General features: G+C 41.1%; 2 protein-coding genes across 2 annotated transcripts; both read right to left on the bottom strand.

Moving 5' to 3' along the window:
• Positions 1–3,496: 3,496 nt before the first annotated feature.
• Positions 3,497–7,591, bottom strand: LOC139932228 (tripartite motif-containing protein 16-like protein). Its single transcript, XM_071925936.2, has 6 exons — positions 7,091–7,591; positions 6,122–6,217; positions 5,795–6,028; positions 5,532–5,691; positions 5,225–5,284; positions 3,497–5,077 (listed from the first exon to the last, which is right to left on the bottom strand). The coding sequence occupies exons 1-6, from the start codon at positions 7,589–7,591 to the stop codon at positions 4,530–4,532; spliced, it is 1,599 nt and encodes a 532-aa protein (XP_071782037.2). The 3' UTR covers positions 3,497–4,529.
• Positions 7,592–8,605: 1,014 nt separating this feature from the next.
• Positions 8,606–19,826, bottom strand: strip1 (striatin interacting protein 1). The gene is made up of 20 exons (XM_071925844.2): positions 19,716–19,826; positions 18,262–18,331; positions 18,044–18,118; positions 17,795–17,929; positions 17,535–17,655; positions 17,229–17,404; positions 17,004–17,131; positions 16,653–16,835; positions 16,309–16,529; positions 15,747–15,812; positions 15,553–15,616; positions 15,360–15,431; positions 15,008–15,082; positions 14,446–14,543; positions 13,741–13,867; positions 12,944–13,044; positions 12,761–12,827; positions 11,319–11,423; positions 11,006–11,210; positions 8,606–10,471 (listed from the first exon to the last, which is right to left on the bottom strand). The coding sequence occupies exons 1-20, from the start codon at positions 19,824–19,826 to the stop codon at positions 10,224–10,226; spliced, it is 2,448 nt and encodes an 815-aa protein (XP_071781945.1). The 3' UTR covers positions 8,606–10,223.
• Positions 19,827–21,201: the final 1,375 nt, after the last annotated feature.

The following is a 21,201-nucleotide window of genomic DNA, read 5'->3' as shown; positions in this document are numbered from 1 at the left end:
TGGGGGTCACTGCAGCGCCGAGAATCCCCACTACCGCCCTGCTAACCTCAGATTAATCTCACCACCATATATAAATAACCCTCCCCTTTAGCGAAGCACAGGTGTCCCTAAGTAACAGCAAGGACCCACCTGTGAAAGTGTCCAAAATGTTTCGCTGTATCCCAGTGTCTGGTAATATGTGCTGGACAAGTAGTCAGTTTGGAGATATACTTTAAGTAATAGGACAAGACAAAATTCAGTGTTTCTCTTCTTGACTCTCACAATTGATTAAATACAGGATACAGTGCGAGATTGACAGTGACGTACACTTGTATCTGCAACATACTTTAATATTACTAGTTTAATGTGCTTAAGATGAGGTTCTGGGATCTGCTTTTCTTTGCCTTAGCATAAGGATCCTCTGCAGACACAGTCCAGCAGAGTCCACATCATGTTCTGCACAGTGCAGGGAACCTAAAGGAATGTAGTGGAGCCTGTGCGCTCCAGTCTGGTACAAATGGTTCCTGTTTTTATTCAGTACGGTGGCACATAGAGCCAAGATGAATGTGAGTTTAATTTTTAAGGTTGAAAGCCTTTCAGTGTTTGCTTTGCTGCCCTCTGTAGCAGTACTGTGTCGAAGCCATACAGTCTGTCTGACACAAAATGGGTCCTTTGTTTTGTATTAAATCTTATGCAGTACTTTCAGTGTGTATATGTGTAGAATGAGCATTAATATGCACCTCAATTCAATTTTTAACACCACTGATGCACTAAACTAGAAAACACTTCTCATTGTGTAGCTTTGTTTTCAAAGACGAGTTCAGAGGGCTCTGTATTGTAAACTATGCTTCAGGCTGCTGTCAAGACACCCAGTTTTGTTACATTTTGCTAGCACACATAGGCAAGTCTTTCTCGCCCAATATCAACCTCCTGCTGTATTTGGTGTGTAGCCAGTATTGTTCTTGTTCATTGTGTAGGAGTGATGTAATGTAATACGACAAGGATTATTATTATTGTTTGTGTAATCTGGAGAAGATCTAAAGCCACAGTCTCATCATCCATGCTACACATACTGTAGCTTGTGCTGTAGAAACTCACTCACTTCATTATCTCCACCAAAGAGCAAAATGTAGATAATAAAACACTTGAAAACCACACATTTACATCATAGAATAACAGCTCATCTCCAATTTCACATAATGGATGAATAATAGATATGCTCGGTTGTGTTGGCAGAAGAAGAGCTTGTTCATGAAACACAATCGGATTTCTGCACTGACAAAAGCATAGCTTGTTTGTGAGGAACTGAGCACAAAGCTCTTGAAAAATACCTTGTTGGCTGGCTTGATACAGTTCTGACTTTCCTCCTACAAAAATTACAATGCTACAAAAGCACAAAAGAGATTTTAAACAATTAGCTTGCACAAGCCTATTATTGCCCTTAATTGTTAGGTAGAGCTCGGCACATTATTTTGACCTTGTATGCACACGTGTAATCACTAACAACTGCTGTAAAATGTAATGAGCAATGAATAGATTTATATTAGAGCACAAACCATAATGCACAAACTATGTTCAGTGTCAATCAAAAACACAATGAACATGAAATGGGCCCCATAAGCACAACGTAATTATGAAAATATTCAAATCTGTCCTCTCCCTTAGAGAAATATGGACCAAAAGATTTGGCATTTACTTTAGGAGCAAACGTTCAAAATCATGTTGCTTCAAGTACAATTAATGAAAAGACATTTTTATGGAATATTTAATTCATCAGCTAAAATTTGTTAACATTTTAATACTTGACGATAGTATCAACAAATAATGTACTGACCTACTGCTATAACTAGTCTTATATTCACATGCACATGGATGCATACAAACACAAACATGCACACACACACACACACACACACACACAGTTTCTGTGTCCTGATTACCAGTCCTCCCTCTGTGGAATAATTAATCTCTTGCAGTTTTATGAAGCAGCCAACAGCATTGGCTCGGTCGGGTCACACTAAGGTTCCTTTGTAACGAAGAGGCAATCTGAAAGGGCAAAGTAAAGACGGACAGCTTTCCCTAAACACGTTCCATCCCTGCACACACCGGTAGTTACAGTATCACACTCAGCAGCAGTTGTACAATGCTGTCTACAAGTCCAAAGTGACTACACGTAAGTTTCCGTTACTTTGAAGAGGATACCTTTATTTATTTTTTTATCACAATATTCAAAGCCATGGTGTTAAGGATTAAATGGACTATATTTATATTACTGTATATTTGCAGTGTACGTTGAGCGTGAATTCTACTGATGAATTACAAAGATTTATCTTTTAAAAGTGACCAGTATATATATTTTCATCTTGTGTGATGTATATTTGAATTGTATACTTAAAGACTTATCTATTTTGTAGTTTGTGTACCTAATTCTTGTTCTGGGGCGTGAACATGCTGCGGGCGGGTGGAGGTTGATCTCAGTGTAGCCTTGTAACTGACGAGCAGCCGCTTGGTTCTCGTGTTCCTCTAACGCCTCCTCTTAGGTCAAGTGCACTATCTCACCTGTCTCCATTTTAGGTTTACTGGTCTACTGCGTTTTGTTTCTCGTCTTGTTTTAGTCTGTGCCGAGCCAGGCAGGTCCTCCTGTGAGTGCATCATGTAGAGACCTCTCAGTCTGTAAATATTCTTGTGTAATCAAACTATTCTAAACATAGGTTTTATTCATGTGAAGTATATAAATGTCTTAAAGAGTACAAACCTGTTTTAACAGTAAATGTGACATAAAGTAATGCTGAATGTGAATATGAATGCACTTTTTTCACTTGGACTCCAAAAGAAAAAAAAAAAGATAGATTTTCTTTTTGTTTTCATTTGTTTTGTTGTCGTCATAGCAGTAAGTTCAAGGTGTTAAAGCAATATCAAGTGATGTAAACTGCAGAAGTAGCTTGACATCCTACAGTAAACTTAATAACGATGATTAGGATGCTGTGACTCTTCCTTACAAGTGCTGGAGTGTGTATGTGTGTGCGTGTGTGTGTGTATGTTTGTGTTTGTCTGTGTGAATGTGCGTATCGGTTTGTAGACTCCTTCTTATTAACTGTGGGTGCAGGGCCTTACTGAGCACACGGTTCAAGCACTGTCTGTACTGGAGGCACATTTAGAAAATGTCCCTTTACAGCATCGCTCACAACAGAGAGAAGGTCTTTCTCTTCAGTCATCATGATTGTATGATATTGAGACTTATTGTACAAATATATATATATATATATATATATAAATTGTGGACATCACCAAAAATATCAATAAAGAGTAAACGAGTTGTGTGATTTTTGATTCTTTTGGTTCAAAATTGACTGAGTATATTCGAATGCATGCAGTAACTCACAATTAAAAGTCAACTTGTAAGCTTACATGGGACAGCCCATTGTAATACAGCCAGTAATGTTTTCACCATCTGTCAGGTTTTTTTTTGTTTTGTTTGGTTTGGTTTTTTTTGTTTGGTTTTTTTTTTTTTAAATCACTCACTCCAATCTGAAGCTGGCTGGATTTAAGCTCCACACAAAAGTGTTATCTTTATCCCTGACCTCTTGAAATTATAATATTGAAAAAAATGTTTTACTGATACTGAGTGAGCCATCTACTTTTCCAGTTACTGATTTTCTTATTGAACTTGATGTGGAAATGAATAAGGAGAGGTAAAAGATTAGTTACTATAGTTAGGGCATGATCATTGGAGGCTGGGTTGATGACTCAAATCCATGTAATTGTATTTTAGAATAAAAATAACTGACAGATTTAGCTACAGTGTGTAATGCTTTTATTGCAGTTTAAATGTACTGCAGTATAGGTTGAGCATGAAAGCAGCATAATATGACATGACATTGATAAGTAAAGGAAAATAAAAAAACAAATATAACATGTAAGGGAATGCCATGTTATGTTGAATTCACCTCATCATTCCCAGAGTTTGAATCCTAATGAACGAAGTAGCATAATGACTGGTAAAAGCTTCTTTGAGTAATATAGGACACAACAGAGCTTTGGAAAATAATATATAAACAAACAATGTGAAGGGGAATTAGGGAAATTCAACTGTGGCTCGGTAAAATACAGCACAAAAATTGCAAAAATATACTTTTAAGGATACATCATGAATCCAGGATTTCTAGTTGTGTTCTATAGCAGTGGTTCTCAACGTGGGGTCCGGGGACCACCAGGGGTCCTTGAGGGGTTTCCAGGGGGTCCCCAGCAAACTGATGAATTGTTAAACTTCACCATTATTTCATTTACAAGAAGTTAACACAATTAGAGAATGTAGAAGAATGTTTTGATCATATTTTCACTGTTATCTCTCTACCATACAATGATTCATAAAATCATATCTAACAATAAAAATATTCTCATATTTGGGCCAAATGGGGGTCTGTGGCCCTAATGTGGACTAAATTAGGGTCCTTGATATGAAAAGGGTTGAGAATCACTGTTCTATAGCATGAAATTCCCCTTTAAAATAAACGCCACCTGTCTTCCAGCCTCTTGGACAGTCAGCCAGTTTACAGTCCCTCCTGCCTCAGATCACAAAGCCTGATACAGCACTTCTCTCCGAGCCAGAATCCCGGATACAGCGGCTCTGTGAATGTGGTCTCAACCTTGTAGAGAAACTTCATGCTGTCTGAAACCTCATAGAAGATCATAGTACCCTCTTTGAATTTCAGATAAACTCCTATCCTGTGATGACTGGGGGCAGTTGTGAGCTGGATGCCGTCACTTCTGTGGCTTACAGAATAGGTTCTGGAACGATCAAGACTCCAGGATTTCGCGTTGCCCCCGAAGGCTGATAAACTAGTGCGGGACTTTCTGTCTATGCCTTTGTATGCGAGGGCAACCTCGGCCTTGTCTCCATGCACCTCCACCTCATAGTAGCAGCGCTCGGCCTGCAGGCCCTCCCTGCACAGCACCTGCCGGCGGTGGATGAATCGCTCGGGGTGACGTGCAGCCGGGTCCCTCCGTGTCTGGGGGTACAGTCTGACTTCTTTGTCTCTGTGTGAGAGGACGAGGTCCTCGTGGGCTGTGTTTGGGTCCAGGCTAAGTTCACATGCATCTGAGATAACAAAGGAGATGAGATGTGAGGAGAAACGATAATGTTCAGAATGTGAATGTGGTTGGATGGGTCTAAGTGTTTGGTAAAGCTCTGGGCTGGGCAGTGGGTGGTGTCAGACTTGTGCAGAAGTAAGAAGTGTAAACTCACACTCCAGAAACTCTGCTCTCGTTTGAGGCTCGACGGTCTGTCCAGTATGTGTGCTGGTAACTGTAGAGAAACCAATACTTACATTTAAAAACAGAATGAAGCTGACACACAGTACATAATACATAATATTCTCGCACAAAGCAGTCCAGATTACTGCATTGATACAATTATTTGATAATCTTTTAGTGTCTTTCAATGGTAAGTTGACACAGACATTTTGAAAATATGTAGGCGTTTTTGCAAAGATGAAAGTAGCTGCCCTGTCTTTTTTAGTTTATATGTTTTGGTAATTCCATCTCCTACGTACCAGTTTGAGAGATTGCGGCGGACTCCTTGTCACAAAATGCCTCTAGTTGCGTCCCGAGTTGTTCTACAGCCCTTTTTATAGCCTCAAAGGGAAGGAGTGGACCTTCTGAAACCTCATGGAAAGTGTCGTTTTCACAGAGGCGCAAGAGAGAGGGCCACTTCTGTCAGGGGGGGAAAGTTGTGTAAGAGACAGAGAAAAGGAGAGATCATCTATCGCTCAGAGACAGATGAAGCTCCTGCAGCCTGGGATGTGAGTAACGGTACCTGCAGAAAGTGGACATCGTTGTCAGCGAGTGCCAGACGATCAAGCTCAGCATCCCTCTGCCTTGTTCCCTCCATCTTCAGTTCCAGGTTGTGCAGGGAGCTCTGAACCTGAGCCGCCGCTGCCCTCTCCTGAGCCTCGATCAGCTCCCTCACCGAGCCGTAATGCCTCTGGAGGGAGTCAATGAGCGCGGCCACAACGCTCTCACAGTGGTCCTCAGCCTCTCTCGCCCCCTCCTGTTTCACACACATGGGTTCAGTCGAGTCCTGACCCTCACACACAGGTATAACCAAGGCTAGTCTGGAGCAGGATCTCTTCTCTCTCCTCACCTGAATCTGTTTAAGGGTCTCCCTCACGTTCTTCCATTCCTTTTCCTGAGTCTGGAGTGTGTGCTTGGATTTCTTCTTCATGTCCTTTAGCTCTTCCTTTTTTTGCATGTGTTGGACAGGCATACACAAACAAATGACATTTAGTTTGTTCTACTTTGTCATACTGTTTTTACGCTCTCCACTAGGCTGGCAACCTTCCAGAAATAGGTTTTGTGGTTTGGCCTAGGAGTCGTCCTTCTAGGAGTTCCTGTTGAAGTGCACATGTTGCCCGGCCATAGTTTGGTCCTTTCTGTGCGTTGTACTTTGAAAGTAACTTCCTCTTTTGTGGGTATTTTTCAATCAGTTGTTTGGAATGCTTTCCCCAATTCAATTTTTTTGTGTGATTTAAGTGTGATTTTTGTGTGATGGAAGTGTTTTCAGAGCTGGAAGATTTTTACCAAGTTCCCTGGTTTATTGAAAACATAAGTGAATTGATTCTACTTTAGTTTGTTTGATGTATGTTTGTTATAGCCTATATTTTGTTGGATTTCTTCAAAAAAGTGGCAGATTGAAATTGATATTCTCATTGAAGTTCTTTGTTGAAAGTGGGATTAATCCCTTGTTGAACAGGTCACACTGCTGTAGTGAAAAAAATGTAGGCATTGCTTAGCATTGTTAGTTGTAAGTGAGGTTGTAGTTGTAGCACAGCAAAAACTGCAATGGGTCAAGTCTACCAGACCTCAATACCAGGCCAGTTAGTTTACACATGGCAGTTCAACAGCTGGGAACCTGGGAAAACACACACAAAAAGGATGACTCCTGGGCCAAACCACAAAAACTATTTCTCGAAGATTGCCCCCTAGTGCCAAAAACTAAAAACAATAAACAACAATGTTGTATTATTCACTTGCACGCTCCAATATGTGGCAAGCTTGTAACTCTAATAACTGCAGTATTGCTTTGTGTTGGTTCTGTCTTTGTTGTACATACCTGTTTCCGCCTGCGTTCCTCACTCACCCGCTCCGTTCGGTGTCCTGTGTGCTCAGCTGATGCACACACTGCACAGATGATTTGCTCATCAGTGCAGCAGTAAACCTCCAAGGGGCTGTTGTGTTTCCAACACATGTTGCTTTCTGATGTCCCTCTCACTGTGGGGGTCCAGGGTCTCTTGAGGGACTGGGGCTCTCCTGCTCGCCCAGTGGAGCAGCGCTGCTTCCTCTCACTACCAGCACCTCCTTTACACCTTTCTGTGTCTTTCACCAAGTCAGCTAGAGTTGTGTTCCTGATCAGGGAGGGTCTTGGGGAAAAGGTACGATAACATTCAGGACAGCTACAGCAGTAGCTGTTCCTCTCTTCGTTATCCCAGGAGTCCTGGATGCAAAGCATACAGAAATTGTGCCCACAAGGAATAGTTGCAGGATTCCAGAGAACCTCATTGCAGATTCGACAGCAGAGGCTTTCCCTCCTCACTGGGATGTGAGGCTCTGCCATTATCGGTATCAAGAATGGCAGGCTGACACAAGTTTCTGTTTCGTTTCCTGGTTAAGTGACACAATAGTGTTGAATGTGTGTGTAGGCAGGCAGTGCTTTCTGTGGTCTCCTGATGTTGTGAAGATGGGCGTGTCTGAAATATTTGAGCTGACTTCAAAGGGAGGGACTACGAAGTTGCAACCAGGAACAGTAAAACATTGCTACAAAGGGGAAAAAAGCTGGATTTTGTCCTTGAGGAATGCCATCACAGGGAGTTATTACTGTCAAAGCCAAAGATACATGACGTCACCTGCTGTCCACTGTACTCAAGAGGCATCAAGGCTGAGAGGGGGAGGCATTATTTACTGTTAAAACCTGAGACTTTTATGTTATGTTTTATTCTATCCTGATTTATTCTCAGGGGTGAAACGCTGAAGAGGGCTCTTAATGGTCTGCCCCTCACTCTTCACACATCATCACCCTCTTACCCGCTTTCCCAGGAGCCACAAACATTTAACAGTAACAAAGCCATTACAATTATTAAAACACTCACTTATGAAAAAGGTATTGCCACTTCTACTCACAACATGTTATATACACTTATCCTCTCATCTCTAACACCCACATTACTGTTTCATATTGTCCCTCAGGTCTTTTAACTCTTCTCTGGGGAAGCTACTCAGACTTACTTTAGCATTTACTCTAATAATAGTATGAATTTCTTTCGCTTTATATAGTTCAATTAAATCAATTCAACTTGAAACATTTAACAAATAACATTTCCCTGACCATCTCAATCCTAACTATAGAATCAATCGTAGGATCAAAATGCTATGTGGTTTCCTGACATGTCTCTACACCTGAGGGATGGATGTCTGGACAACTGTCACAACGTGTAGTCAAGAAATTCATAAATAATGGAGCCAAAAAATAACTCAAAAGATTGCTCACAAGCTTATCTCAACTCCAGACTCTCTTTCAAAGTAAGACAAAGAAAGAAAGCAGCAATAATAATAGTATCTTTTTATTACAGTATTTAAGTCAAACAATGTAAAACAGTGACAAAATCCATGATAAATAAGTTTTCGCAATTTATATGTGGTCTTTTCATTTAATTTTGCCACTTCAAGGCATTTTCTTAACCTTTATAATAAAACAAAACAACCTAAGCTGAAAAATTGTAAAAACACAAGAAAATGCATCTATAACTGAGTATTTTAGTTTTTGTTTTCACTTGGCCAAAGTTATCCCCTTGAGTACAAAAATCCTGTCTGGCTAGAGAAGCTTAGGAACCACGGACCTCTAACTTTGAAGCTCAGTGTCTAACAAGTAAACACCGAGCTTCACTGCTTCTCTTTTTTCACAATCAACTTATATACACACACACACACACACACACACACACACACACACATCCACACAAAAGAGCAAATTAAGATCAGTTTTCCGATAAGCAAGTTCCTCTACAGGTAGAAATATTAGGCTGCATTTTCACATCCATTCAGCCCGGTATACAATAAATGTCTTAATGTCTGACTCCATGGTCCCATGATACAGGAGCGATGATGCAGAAAATCTCCCAAGCGAGCACCCTTAAGTCACTCAGAATAATGCAAATAATATGCAAATCATGAGGGAAAGCAGTGGAACGTCAAAGGAGAAGTTAACGGGAGTTTAACCCTTTCATACAATAACTATTAATAAAAATGAATACAATATTGTGTCAACTGTTTTCATTGTACAAAACACAGATATTATGATTAAAAAGCCCCTCCCCCCATTACCTTTCGTCTCTCAGTTATACATGAGATGTACCCAAGGAATGTTGCATTCCTTCCACTGTCTTAAACTTGGCAAGGAAAGCAAACTATGGAACATATCACTAGATAGGCCAAGCAAAGTTGGGTATGGATGTGTGGGTATTCATGTGTTTCGGTGAGTTCAAATGGTGTCCGATCAGCTGCCCACTGTGGCGGATATCATGCATGAAAGGGTTTAAGTAGCAAAACGTAACCATACACAGCGCTCACACCCTTGTCGGAGTCTTGACAGTTAATACATACAATGCACTTATTCCAAAGAATTCCCTTAAAATCAAGAGTGAATATATTGTAATGTAGTGCTTGAAGGACAAAGTTGCTGACCTCGCAGGTGAGAGGCACACAGAGCAAATACATGTAAGGTATGGGTAGGTCCACAAATGAAGCAGGGTTAAGCACTTAAATCATTTACAGTTATATAATATCTCATTACTAAACTGTGGGTGGCATTAGTGCTGGAAAAGTCTCAGGGAACCTAAATACAAAAAGATGATCAATTTTTGCTAACAAGTGGACTGAATTTACAATAATGCTAAATTTCTTAAAGGCAATGATTGATCATATAAAGCATTTGGTTTGTGCCCCAATTAAACTGCAAAACCACACTGATTCAGCTGTGGTGATAGGAAAGCATATTTAGTCAACACCTGGGTGACTTTTGAGATGAAATCCATCCACTTCATGTCGTACAGAACATGTAACATGATGCTTTGACCAGTTTTCGACCAACTTGCTACGAGCGCACCGTTCGCGGTTTGTTTGAATTCTTGCTTGTGTTGTTGGACAGGGATTATTCCTAATAGAAGAATGAGGATGTTGGCAGTTGTTGCTTCTCACTGTAGCAGTTCCTCCCAGGAAATAGGTTTGGAGAAGACCTCGCGCTCCAGCCAAAGGTCATAGTTCATTTGGAAGTCCTCCGGCAGGTCCACCCGTTGTCCCAGAACACTTTGCAGGCAGTTGTCCACAGGCAAGAAGTCAGGATTGCTCTGGTTCTTGTCGTAGCGGCGACTGTTGAAACGTTCAATGTTGGCCCGCAGAGCGCACTCCTCTGCCTGGAAGTCCCATGGACGTGCATCCAGATCTGCTGTCACAAAAACAAAGAACAATTCATATTTGGTGCACTTTTAAGGTCTGGCGTGTGAATGGGTCTCAATAGATCCCTGACAAGTCTGACTGATTAGAACCGATTAGGCTTTTCAGCGGTGCACAAGTCTCACAGTAACACTTCTTCTCTCACGCAAATACCTGTAAATGCACTGCAAATCTAAAAGCCTGGGATATATACTGTATATACACAATATAACGCACAATGGGGAAAAAAATCATATACAGCACTAGTTTCACTTCATTTTTCTGACAAAATGCATGGCATTATGACATTCCAACATTTGACATTTGACCAAATTGTATTCAGTATCAACCTGGAACATTTTGGCTGTTTTTTAACTGATTGTGAATAGACCTGGGTCTGGGGACCCATTCCCAGCTTTGAGTTTTATCCTGCTTATTTCTCCAGGGTGAAGCGCTTCTCACCAATCAGTCTACATATAGGAGCGACCAGAGGTTAGAAGCCTTAGACTCTGAGGTGTGATGTATGAATCTTTTTTCTACTCACCGTTACCATAGGCCCAGTCATCGTTGAGGCGATGGCGGACCTTTTGGTAGATGGCAGACATGGTCTTCATGTTGCTCTTCCTCCACTGACGTCCCAAGTATTTGGTTTGCACTTTGAGCAGTTTGAGGACGTAGAGCTGCATCATGGCCTGCTTGACCTTCAGCGCCCTCTTCAGGATGGGAGCTGACTTGAACACCACCAGCATCTGGGAAGAGAAAATATAGGTGCTGAGAGCCAATACATACTACTAATACCTTATGGATTCCATTTGTATATACATAATTAAATGTTATTTTATAAGAGGTTCTCTCACCATGGTTCTTGAGTGCTTCCACTTGGTCAGTTTGTTCAGGATCCTCAGCAGGTTGATACAGGAAAACAGATTCCTCCAACAAAATTGGTTGTTGTCTCCTGCTTCCTGTAGAAAGCAGCCAAAATATCCACAAAAAACACTAGATATCAGCTCTACTTTTGACTTCAGTGGTCAAAGCAATACTTTAGCTCAGCGTTTCCCAAACTATGGGGACCCATTGGTGGTGGGTCGCCAACTGGCAGAGTAAAACGTATAACAAGTAGAGGTCTGCACGGGCCAGGAAATGCTGTGCATCTTTCAGCACCAGAGTGACAGAGCGGAGAGGAGAGAGAGAGTGGCGCTTCGCAGCGCTCAGCAGAGGGAGGGGGGTTGTGTGTGAGCCCGCCCAGCCTGTGTATGACACAGAGCTTCAGGAGAAAGCGAGGAGCACAAAACATTGTGCTTTTTTCCATGCATGAAAAAAAACAAGCGAGCCCGACCCGACCCGACCCAAGCCCAAATTATTTATTTAAAAACCAAGCCCGACCCGGCCAATACCCGGCATACAGTCTCGGGTCCCGTCGGGTTCGGGTCGGGTTGCAGACCTCTAATAACAAGTCTATGACATGTGAATTTATTTTGCCTAATCTCAATGGGCGACTTGTGCCCTGTCGTTTTCTACTGTGCTGCAGTCTGTTCAGCTCTGCTATGTTTTTGCGCAAGCCTAATTCCCACCCCTCTCGCAGTCCGGGTGCTGAATACATCCTCGCGCCCTGGCTGGGGTGAGCGATGCGCTTCTATTTCTGTCACTGTCAGTCAGAATACAGTTTCACCTATCGCCATCAGGTGCCACTATGTCGAAGCGTAAATACAAAGAATATATTTCGGTTAGTTTCACCAAAGCTTTGCGAAATGACGAGGAGCGCCAACAATGTGTTTTGTGTGGAGAGAATGCCCTCTCAGCATCAGGGCAAGTCAAAATAGTTTTTCCAATGCAAAGAAGGGAACTTCAAGAGACAGTGTTTTGACAGTGGAAAAGTAAGTTATTGTTACAGTTACAGTTACTGTGTGTGTGTGTGTGTGTGTGTGTGTGTGTGTGCATGCGTGCACAATGGGGGAGAGGTGGGCAATAGGAAGTAGAGGGTGAAAAAAAGTACATGTTGCTGTGAGTGTAAATTTGTAATTAATTAAATACATTTCCATATATTTCAATTCATGGTTCTTTGTGTTCTTTGGATTTATTGATAATTTACTAATTGAGATGTCATGGCAACTCATGTATTTTTGGGAGTTTGGGTCCCCGGGAAACACCCAATTTCTCTTTAGGATCCCAAGCTGAAAAAGTTTGGGAACCCCTGCTTTAGCTAGATAAGATAAGATAAGATAAGATATCACTTTATGAATCCCCTTGGGGAAATCCGGGATGCTATAGCTATGAAAATACACTTAAAGGAACAACTTACCAAACTCTCTGCAGTTAACTCCGGGAGCTCATGCACCACACAGTAAGGGAAGTCAAGTACTGAAATGCTACAGGGGGACAGAAAATTGAGAGCAGTGAAATAAGGCCCATTAGGATACTGTCCATTGACATCAAAGGTAAATCATCATGAGTTTTGTTAATCAGAGAGGGTGTTGAAAAGTACCTATTCTTAGCCGTGATGTAAGACATGATGTTCTGGTTGAAGAACTTCAGAATGAGGGGGATACAGTTGGCAAACACCAGGTGTTGAGCCATGTACTCAAACTATGAGACATACACACAAGGACAGATAATGACAAGAATAACAAAAAGGTATAGCAATTTTCTTAAGTTTAAGTGAAATAAATAAGAATCAAATAAAGCATTAACAATCAGTTAGACCATAGGGAAGACTTGTACTTCTGGCTCTATTAAGGCCATTTTAGCAAATCAGAAAAGGCCCAAGAGTTTGCACAAATAATATTATCAAAACAATACAAGTTGACATATAAAGTAATGACACTATAGGCCTCTAAGTCCGTGACCATCACATTAAAGCCAAAAGGACAACTGACTGGGTACAATTAAATGCAGCGCTACATTATTTTTATGGTTTAAAATCCAGATCCTTAAGCCAAACATTAACAAAATGGTAGCACTTCCCTAGTGAAACTGACAGCTCTTGACACACAACATGCAACAGACAACACACTGTGTTGTGAAATAGCAGAAGTAATGCTGACATTTTGTTATGTTTGTAAATAGAATAAAGTAGACCTCCACTAGAAGTTACAATAGGCTAAGAAAGTTCCAAAATGTATATTTTCCATCCATGAATAAAACTCATCAAGAGTTTGTTTTCTAAATGTACATGGTCAATAAACAATAAAGTGTGGCTTTAATTGTTTCACAGATGTAAGGAAACATCTTATACAGTTAAATGTGACACACAGGAACATTACATGTGTGTGATGTCCATACCTGGTAGATGTGGTTAAGTTTGAAGTGTTTGAGAAGCAGCAGCAGGATGGCAGAGATGGCCTTCACAATGATCTCTTTGTGGCGATTGACGTCGACACCGAGTTTCATGCTCTGCAGCACTGTGGTCCTGCAGAGTCAGACATACAGTATGTGATCAATCACCTCCTCAGGTTCATCAGGATCCTCAGCTGGAGCTGGACCTGCAAAGCCCTTTACCTCACCATGGTTTACTCAGGTGAGTCTGCCTGCCACTTTAAGTCTTCCATGTTTACATCAAACTAAAAAAAACATTTAAACCCTTCTAACCTACACATCCTCTGCTATGCAACAGTAGATGTTCCTTGATGTCATTACATGCAGACATTGTGAAAATGTCCTTATAAAGCCACTTACTACCCTGCTCTTGTTTCACTACGAGGAAGTTAAGAAAGTGAAGTGGGAGAGACACTTCCAGCTAAAATGGAGTCTGCTGACAAACCACATCAAAATATCAACAGAACATTTTGTACACACAACTATAACTAACACAAAATAAATTAAAGTAACGATGTTCTCCAGTTTGGAACATAATCTTACATTGGAGAAGGAACTGACCTGTTCTGGGTTGTCAGAAGAATTCCTACAATTCAGTTACAGTGGGTCAACTGGAATATATCCCTGGGTATTAGCCAAGCTGTTAAACACTGTGAGAGGCGCGTCACTTACGGCATCTCCTCCGGCAGCACGTCTGCCAGGATGTTGATGGAGTCCGTCTTGGCCTTGGAGGTCGGTGCTGCCGCAAGCAGGATCTTCAGCAAGGCAATCTGACGTTCAGGGAGGCAGACCATAAAATCAGTTAAAAGCAGTCTGACATGGAAGCTCACCCCTGCTTCTAAAGTGCTAGATTAGCAGTCAGATTAATGCTGGTGGTTTGTATTGTAATCAACAGTGACTCTATTCACTACTGACTGCTATTACAAGTTATCTTAGTGCACCACAGCACACAGAAGTCTGCTTTGTTAACTTTTCTATCCAATTTCTCCATCTTAATTTGCCTACTAAAGATTAATGGAAATATCAAAATACGTTTTGGGGTCAATTTGTCTTCAAATCCATATCAATAATGGACAATCATATATCACAATACAAAAAGATACACTGTATAGTTATAGTTATGTAGAATCAATTCACTGCAATTTTCAGTCTTATATCAATAATGTGAAGTATTGAATCATAACATATTGAATCACATCATAATAAATGTACTGGGAACAGGGTAGACACTAACCATGTATTGAGGCAAACTGGGAAGAATACCCTGATACAGCAGCTCAGTGGCACACATCTCCACCTCCTCCTCACCCTATTCAACAAAAAAAGACACAAAATTACAGTTTTCTCATACGCCCTAGGACGGGTTAGTTTGGAATATTAAACTTACACAGGCTATCATCCATAACCAGAGATAAGAGTAAAGAGTTAACCTCACTCCCTGATATGCAACGTCACTGCAGTGTATGGCTGATTTAGGAACATATGGAAAAAGATGCTAATGATAGTAGGAGACACAAACTGAAATGATTCTGTCCAGAGCTATGGAGTTATCTGTGTGAATTAAAAAGAAATTTGTTACCACTTACCCCAGATAGTGGAGTTTTCTGAAACTCCTCCTCCTTTGAAATCTGAATCTCTGCTATGGAAACGTATTTGTGCTGAAAGAAGATGAAAACTTAATATGTGAAAATCATGTAGCACATGGAGCTTATAACTCATAACATATTATCTAGGAAAGACAATATATTTTGGGAAACACCATGCACGGTAATGCAATACCTGCTTCAAGGTCTTGATGCTCTCATGAATTGGTCTGGGCAATCCAACAACTGTATCTGTATCACTGCAAAAAACAACCAATGCTTTAAAACATTATTTCAGCCAAATAATACAGTCACAGGTGTGTTCATACACTGTCAAAATAATATCACTTAAGTTCCTCTTCGTTTACAGCCAATGAAAAGAAAACTTACTTTCCAAGCGTGTATCCAATGAATTTACTTCTACTTGATTCCAGGAAATTTTCAATGTCCTTTTCCCTGTTGGAGCAAAGACAATATCGTCAAAAACGAAATGGACGATAAAATATCTCACGTGATCTTTGACAGTTTATTCTAGATTTGTGAACATGAGGAAGGAATCAAGAAAATATATTTCCCCTACATTTTTATCAGCATTAAATCATATAAGCACATAATCTTGTTCATAACTGTTAGCACTACTTTGAAATAAAAGTTCATTGGGGTGTAAAAGCTTAAACGAACATCCTATGAATCCAGATATCAGCCTTCTACTTACTGGCAACCCCAAGAAGCATCTCTTCACATGATGGTATCACAGCTTAATCTTTTTTTCCTATGTTCTAGTTTTTGGGGACGACTGTCTGTGTGCACAAATACTGTCCAAATCCTTATAAATAACTAGTGCATTCTGTTGTGAATTGTGACTGATTGGTTTTTCCCTTTATGTGCTGCATTAACTCATCACACATCCAATCAGTTTGACTCATCCTGTATGTCACCAAAACCACTATACCTGACTTTAGGAGCCCACGGCAGCCCCTTGGGGAAGGACACCCTCTCTGATGGAGGGTGTGGAATAGGCGGAGGCATGACCTCATCCCTCTCTAGCGGGAAGGACTCTGCCTCTATCGAGTTGTCATTGTCATCATTGTCATCCTCATCCTCACGAGGGTCATCAGCCTTGTAAGGGTCCTTTTCGTTGAACGCGTCCAGGTTGTCCTGTTTAATCAGGGCCTGAATAAGAAACGACAAAAAGATGTTGTTCAGCACTTAAGGCATGGCAACGATACATGTTTCACTAGTAGCTGCCTTCACCCCAAAGTGCCTTGGTTTAATTTAAAACCAGGGAGCGCTTACTTTGTGTTCACGACGTGCCCGTTTCTGCTGCTGCTCTATGAGGTCCGATGCAGAGGCAGGGGGCGACGCAGCCCTCATGCTCCTAATGACCCGAATGCTGTCCTCTGGGAGGGGGGGCAGACCCAGTTCCTGACGCTTTCGCACCTTTATGCTTTGAAGCTGCTCAAACCCTCCAAGCGTGAACTGAGACAGAAGTGAAAGGATTTTAGTAAGTTGCGTTCTCTCTTTACTCCAGATGTGACCTCAGTTGTAAGACAATATAGAAGAATTCAACATGAGCAAACCAGAAAAAGCGTAAACAGTAAATGGACGGCAGTGAAATTTTGTGGTAAAAACATTTCCATTTCTCACCAGTATGCTCTTCCACAGCAGCAACAAGACCTTCTTCATAGGGAAGTGGGGGGCATGACCACTGCAGAACTTGGTAACCATGCCAAAGAGCATGACAGAAATTGGCTCGTTGTTGTACAGCGGAGAGCCTGGATGACAGAGGTGGGGTGGAATTAGCTTAAATGGTAAGCTATGTACATCTATACAGCATGATCGGCGCATTCTCAACACGGCAATTACATTTACCCAGCTCTGTTTTGAAGGTATCCCTGATTGCCCTCCATTCAGGTCTGTCTGCTGGGTCTTCCTGCTGAATCGTTTCCACCATCAGGTACATTATGTTCAGCAGCACCCTGAGATCTGTGCTATCTGCGAGGGAAATGGCTGGCTTTCTGACGGCGCTACTACAGGCAGCGCTGTTACTGAAAGAGAGAAAACAAATGAATGATACAGGCAATCTTCCACAGACAATTTTGTGTCACGTCTTTGGAACTGTGAAAATTTGACAGTTCTCTCCCAGTTCAGTGAAAACTCGATCATTGGAGCACATACTCGATCTCCATGTTGAGCAGTTCCACCAGAGCGGAGAAGGTCCCCACATCCAGCAGCAAGAAGATGTTGTATCTCATCCAGTGCTGCACCTCAGCCTCAGAGCTGCACTCCGCAAATGTTCCTAGAGAGAAACAGAACATACAACTGTGAAATGTAAGGAGAAAAAAACACATTAACCTCCTTAATCAATGTGCCTCCTCGCAAGATTTAATTCTCTTGAACATCAAATCATGTTAAAACAGCAAATAATGGCGACCTACCCTGAGCCATGTAGAGGATGGCTCTGGCAACCTTCAGCCTCTTCTCCCGGGCAATCACCTCTAGGCCGTCCAGCAGGCGCATGGCGTGCGCTCTGTGCTGAGCTGCATCAAGCTCTGTCCACTTCTTATCAGACACTAGGAGACAGTAGACATGGAGATGATAAACTAGGTCTATTTAAATGCAATGGACTCTTGTTTACAATCAGTTTGTAAAGGTTTGACTTAGTATGTGTATTTTTAACTACATACCATGAGGTCTGAATTCCTCGTCGAAGCACTTTCTGTTGAGAACAAACTCTGGTCCTTCAGTATAACTGTATAGCTCTGGAAGATATATGGGGAATATATAAATCATGGGAACACACTATAGGTTGCAAGTTCTGAAAGAATGACTAGATGAGGGAGACGAAGAGGAGACAGAAAATATCAACATCCAAATTGACAAAAAGTGACAGGAGACCACACACCTGACAGCTCTGCAGCCCACTTGTCTGTGTCAGCATACTCAAACTCAAGGTCTGGAGATTCAGACATCCCCTGTGTGGAATAGACACATTTTATACCATAATGCCCTCTGTGAAGAAGTTATTACTTTAAAGTACAGAAGACCAAATGTCCATCTTATAAGCTGCATTGTTTAGATAGCTACCAAACAATAAAACAACCTCTACTGAATATCGAATAATAGCCAGCTAACCTTAACTAGCCAACCGCTGTTAGACACTTTGGCAGTGACGCAGCCAGTTACAATCGTGGAAACTCTACTGTTAAAAGAACAGTTTTCCCAAATCTGTGATGTCACACTGATGTATAGCCCCACAGAGGATAAATATAAAAACATGGAAATGGGGGACTGTTAAAGAAGAGTGATTTTCTGGGGAACATTATCACAGAATATCTTGGTTTGGAAGATGTGGCACTTTTTACAATAACAGATTTTTTTTATGTAAGGGTTCAGACAGACATTATCCACAGTCAGTGTCCCATTCGACAATGACACAGCTCTTGGAAGTAGATCAGCATGACAGTACACATTACTATCGAGGCAATTTTGTGTATTTAACAGATTTAAGAGAGTGGTCCATGTTTACAAAAACTAATTTAAGTCATACGTGATTCTGTTTAATTTTTGATGTACTTGTTATTCATGCTGCCCTGTTCCTGATTGGCTGCCCATTAGAATAACACAAAGCTTTACATCATAAAACCACAAACAAGCTTGGATTGTGTTTTTGCATGAAGACTTATAAACAACGGTAGGACAACGGTAGGATTTTAATGGCATCGTTTTGTATGTTAGTGTGTCTAATGAAACCATGACAACAGGCCATAACTCCCTGCGCACTGAAAACCAGAAAGAAAGATGGATGTTGGTAGTGATTTTTGTAGTGGAATCCATCAGAAATCTTCCAGTCATGCTGGAAAAGAGTCACTCATTTTAGCTTCATTTGTGGATAGATATAGATGAGGGTGCCGTGGCACATATTCACACTGTGAGATTCTATTAACATCGTGGACGGATACATTGAAAAGCAGATGCATATTTATAATAAAGAGCTAACCTACACCTAAAAGGTTGAGTTTTCAACAGGTCGTCAGAGAAACTCGGCATATGACGTCAGGGTGATTTCGCCTGGCAGTTCATGCTAGCCTATGCCTTGCTAACATTAGCTACATTCGGCTCAGCTGTTACCTAACATAATCTAGTCACTAGAAATGACTTTCATTCAGTAATTTCAATAACTTAAGCTGTTATCTGTAACGTTAGTTTATGTTAGCGAATTAACGTTATCGATATAATAGTTTACCCTACTCTGACTGTTAAAGCCTATATGTTGTAGCTAAGCAACAAGAGGAGGCCTTTCCATTTTTGTTAGATGGGAAAAATCATGCGGAATTATAACCACAAACCTCTGCTTACCTCTGAATCTTTTCTTTGATTGCGAATAAATTCGCCCCTGCTTTTGTTGGGCAGCATAGCTCTCTGTTTATTATTGACTGGTAATCCACCACCGTTCCCACCGACGTCCATCTTTCTTTCGGCAAAATGTCCTCTCGCGAGACGAGTGTTTTCTACTAGGTAAGCCTGCGAGAGAAGGTTCAGCTGTCGACTGGCTGCAGAACAGCGGGGTGTGTCGTGAGACGTTCAAGACTCCAGCAGCCCACAGATAATACCTGCTAGGCCTCACTACAGTATTTATCTATTCTTCAGCAAAATATACATTAAGCATCAAGTTCATAGTCTACTTGTGGCATGTACATAATGTTTACTACACACACACACACACACACACACACACACACACACACACACACACACACACACACACACACACCTCTATTAACTGGCTTTATATCGGGACACTCATTTTTTTGCGTTTCCCCCATGCAAGTCTCTGTCAATCATCTTAACAGGCCCAAGTAATTCAGAAAGGATTGTTTGTCCCTGGTCTCCCCTACTTGAGGGGAGACCAGGGACAGTTGTAGCACCTTGAATTCCTCTAATCAGAAACAAGCTAGAGTGATGACACTCACTCTGCAATTGCTGTTACATTATCTTCCTGCATTCACAAAATAAGCCACATTTCAAACTCCCTGAGAAAATTACACTTTTTTTTTTTTTTAAACTTCTACCAGATGTATTTCTTGGATAATATCCTGCATTCTAATTTATAGGAATCCCCCAAAATATTGTTAGAATCTCTAGGCCTTGAATCACTAGAATCTAAGGTGAAAATAGACATCTAATGTGTCAAACTAGGTCACATAGGGTGAACGCATGGCTGCAGATAGAGGTATTCAGTGACACTCATTTATATTTTTAAACATAGATAGGGAAATCACTTTATTTGTACAGAAATACTTAGGTTCATGGATTGTCCACTGTTCCCTTGAACAGCTTGAACCCTAAATGTCCAACATTGTAGCTTTAAAGAGATGTAAAATCTGGGGCTGCTCCACAAACAATGAAAGGGGCACTGACTTGTGAAGTTGAGCTCTTACACCGAGGTGAGGTTTATACTCCAGTAATGCCAACAGGTCAGAACTAGGATTTGAACTTAATTTGGGTGGAAGAATTCAGACTTACATTTTATGGCAACACAAATTCAGTGCCCCATTCATTTTCTATTGATTTTACATCCCAGTGACAACACAAATTGGTACCTCCTTTGTTACCTATAGTTAGTTAAGCAGGTAAAATGAGAAAGATGCTCTTACTCAGTAAAAGTGTTCTTGCACTGGCCTCTTTATATTATCTTGTCTGGAGCCAAATTTCTATGCACTCAAAAAGGGTTTGCACAAACTACACTTTGGATTAGAATCAACTTAAGTATCCATGCAATGTCACAAGCTGTGAGCAGTTACATAAATCAATTTTGCAACCTGTTCATCTTTTACGAAAACAT

The sequence above is a fragment of the Centroberyx gerrardi genome, chromosome 5 (assembly GCF_048128805.1).
Source record: "Centroberyx gerrardi isolate f3 chromosome 5, fCenGer3.hap1.cur.20231027, whole genome shotgun sequence".
NCBI lineage: Eukaryota > Metazoa > Chordata > Actinopteri > Beryciformes > Berycidae > Centroberyx > Centroberyx gerrardi.
This window is presented reverse-complemented; position numbering and strand designations above follow the sequence as displayed.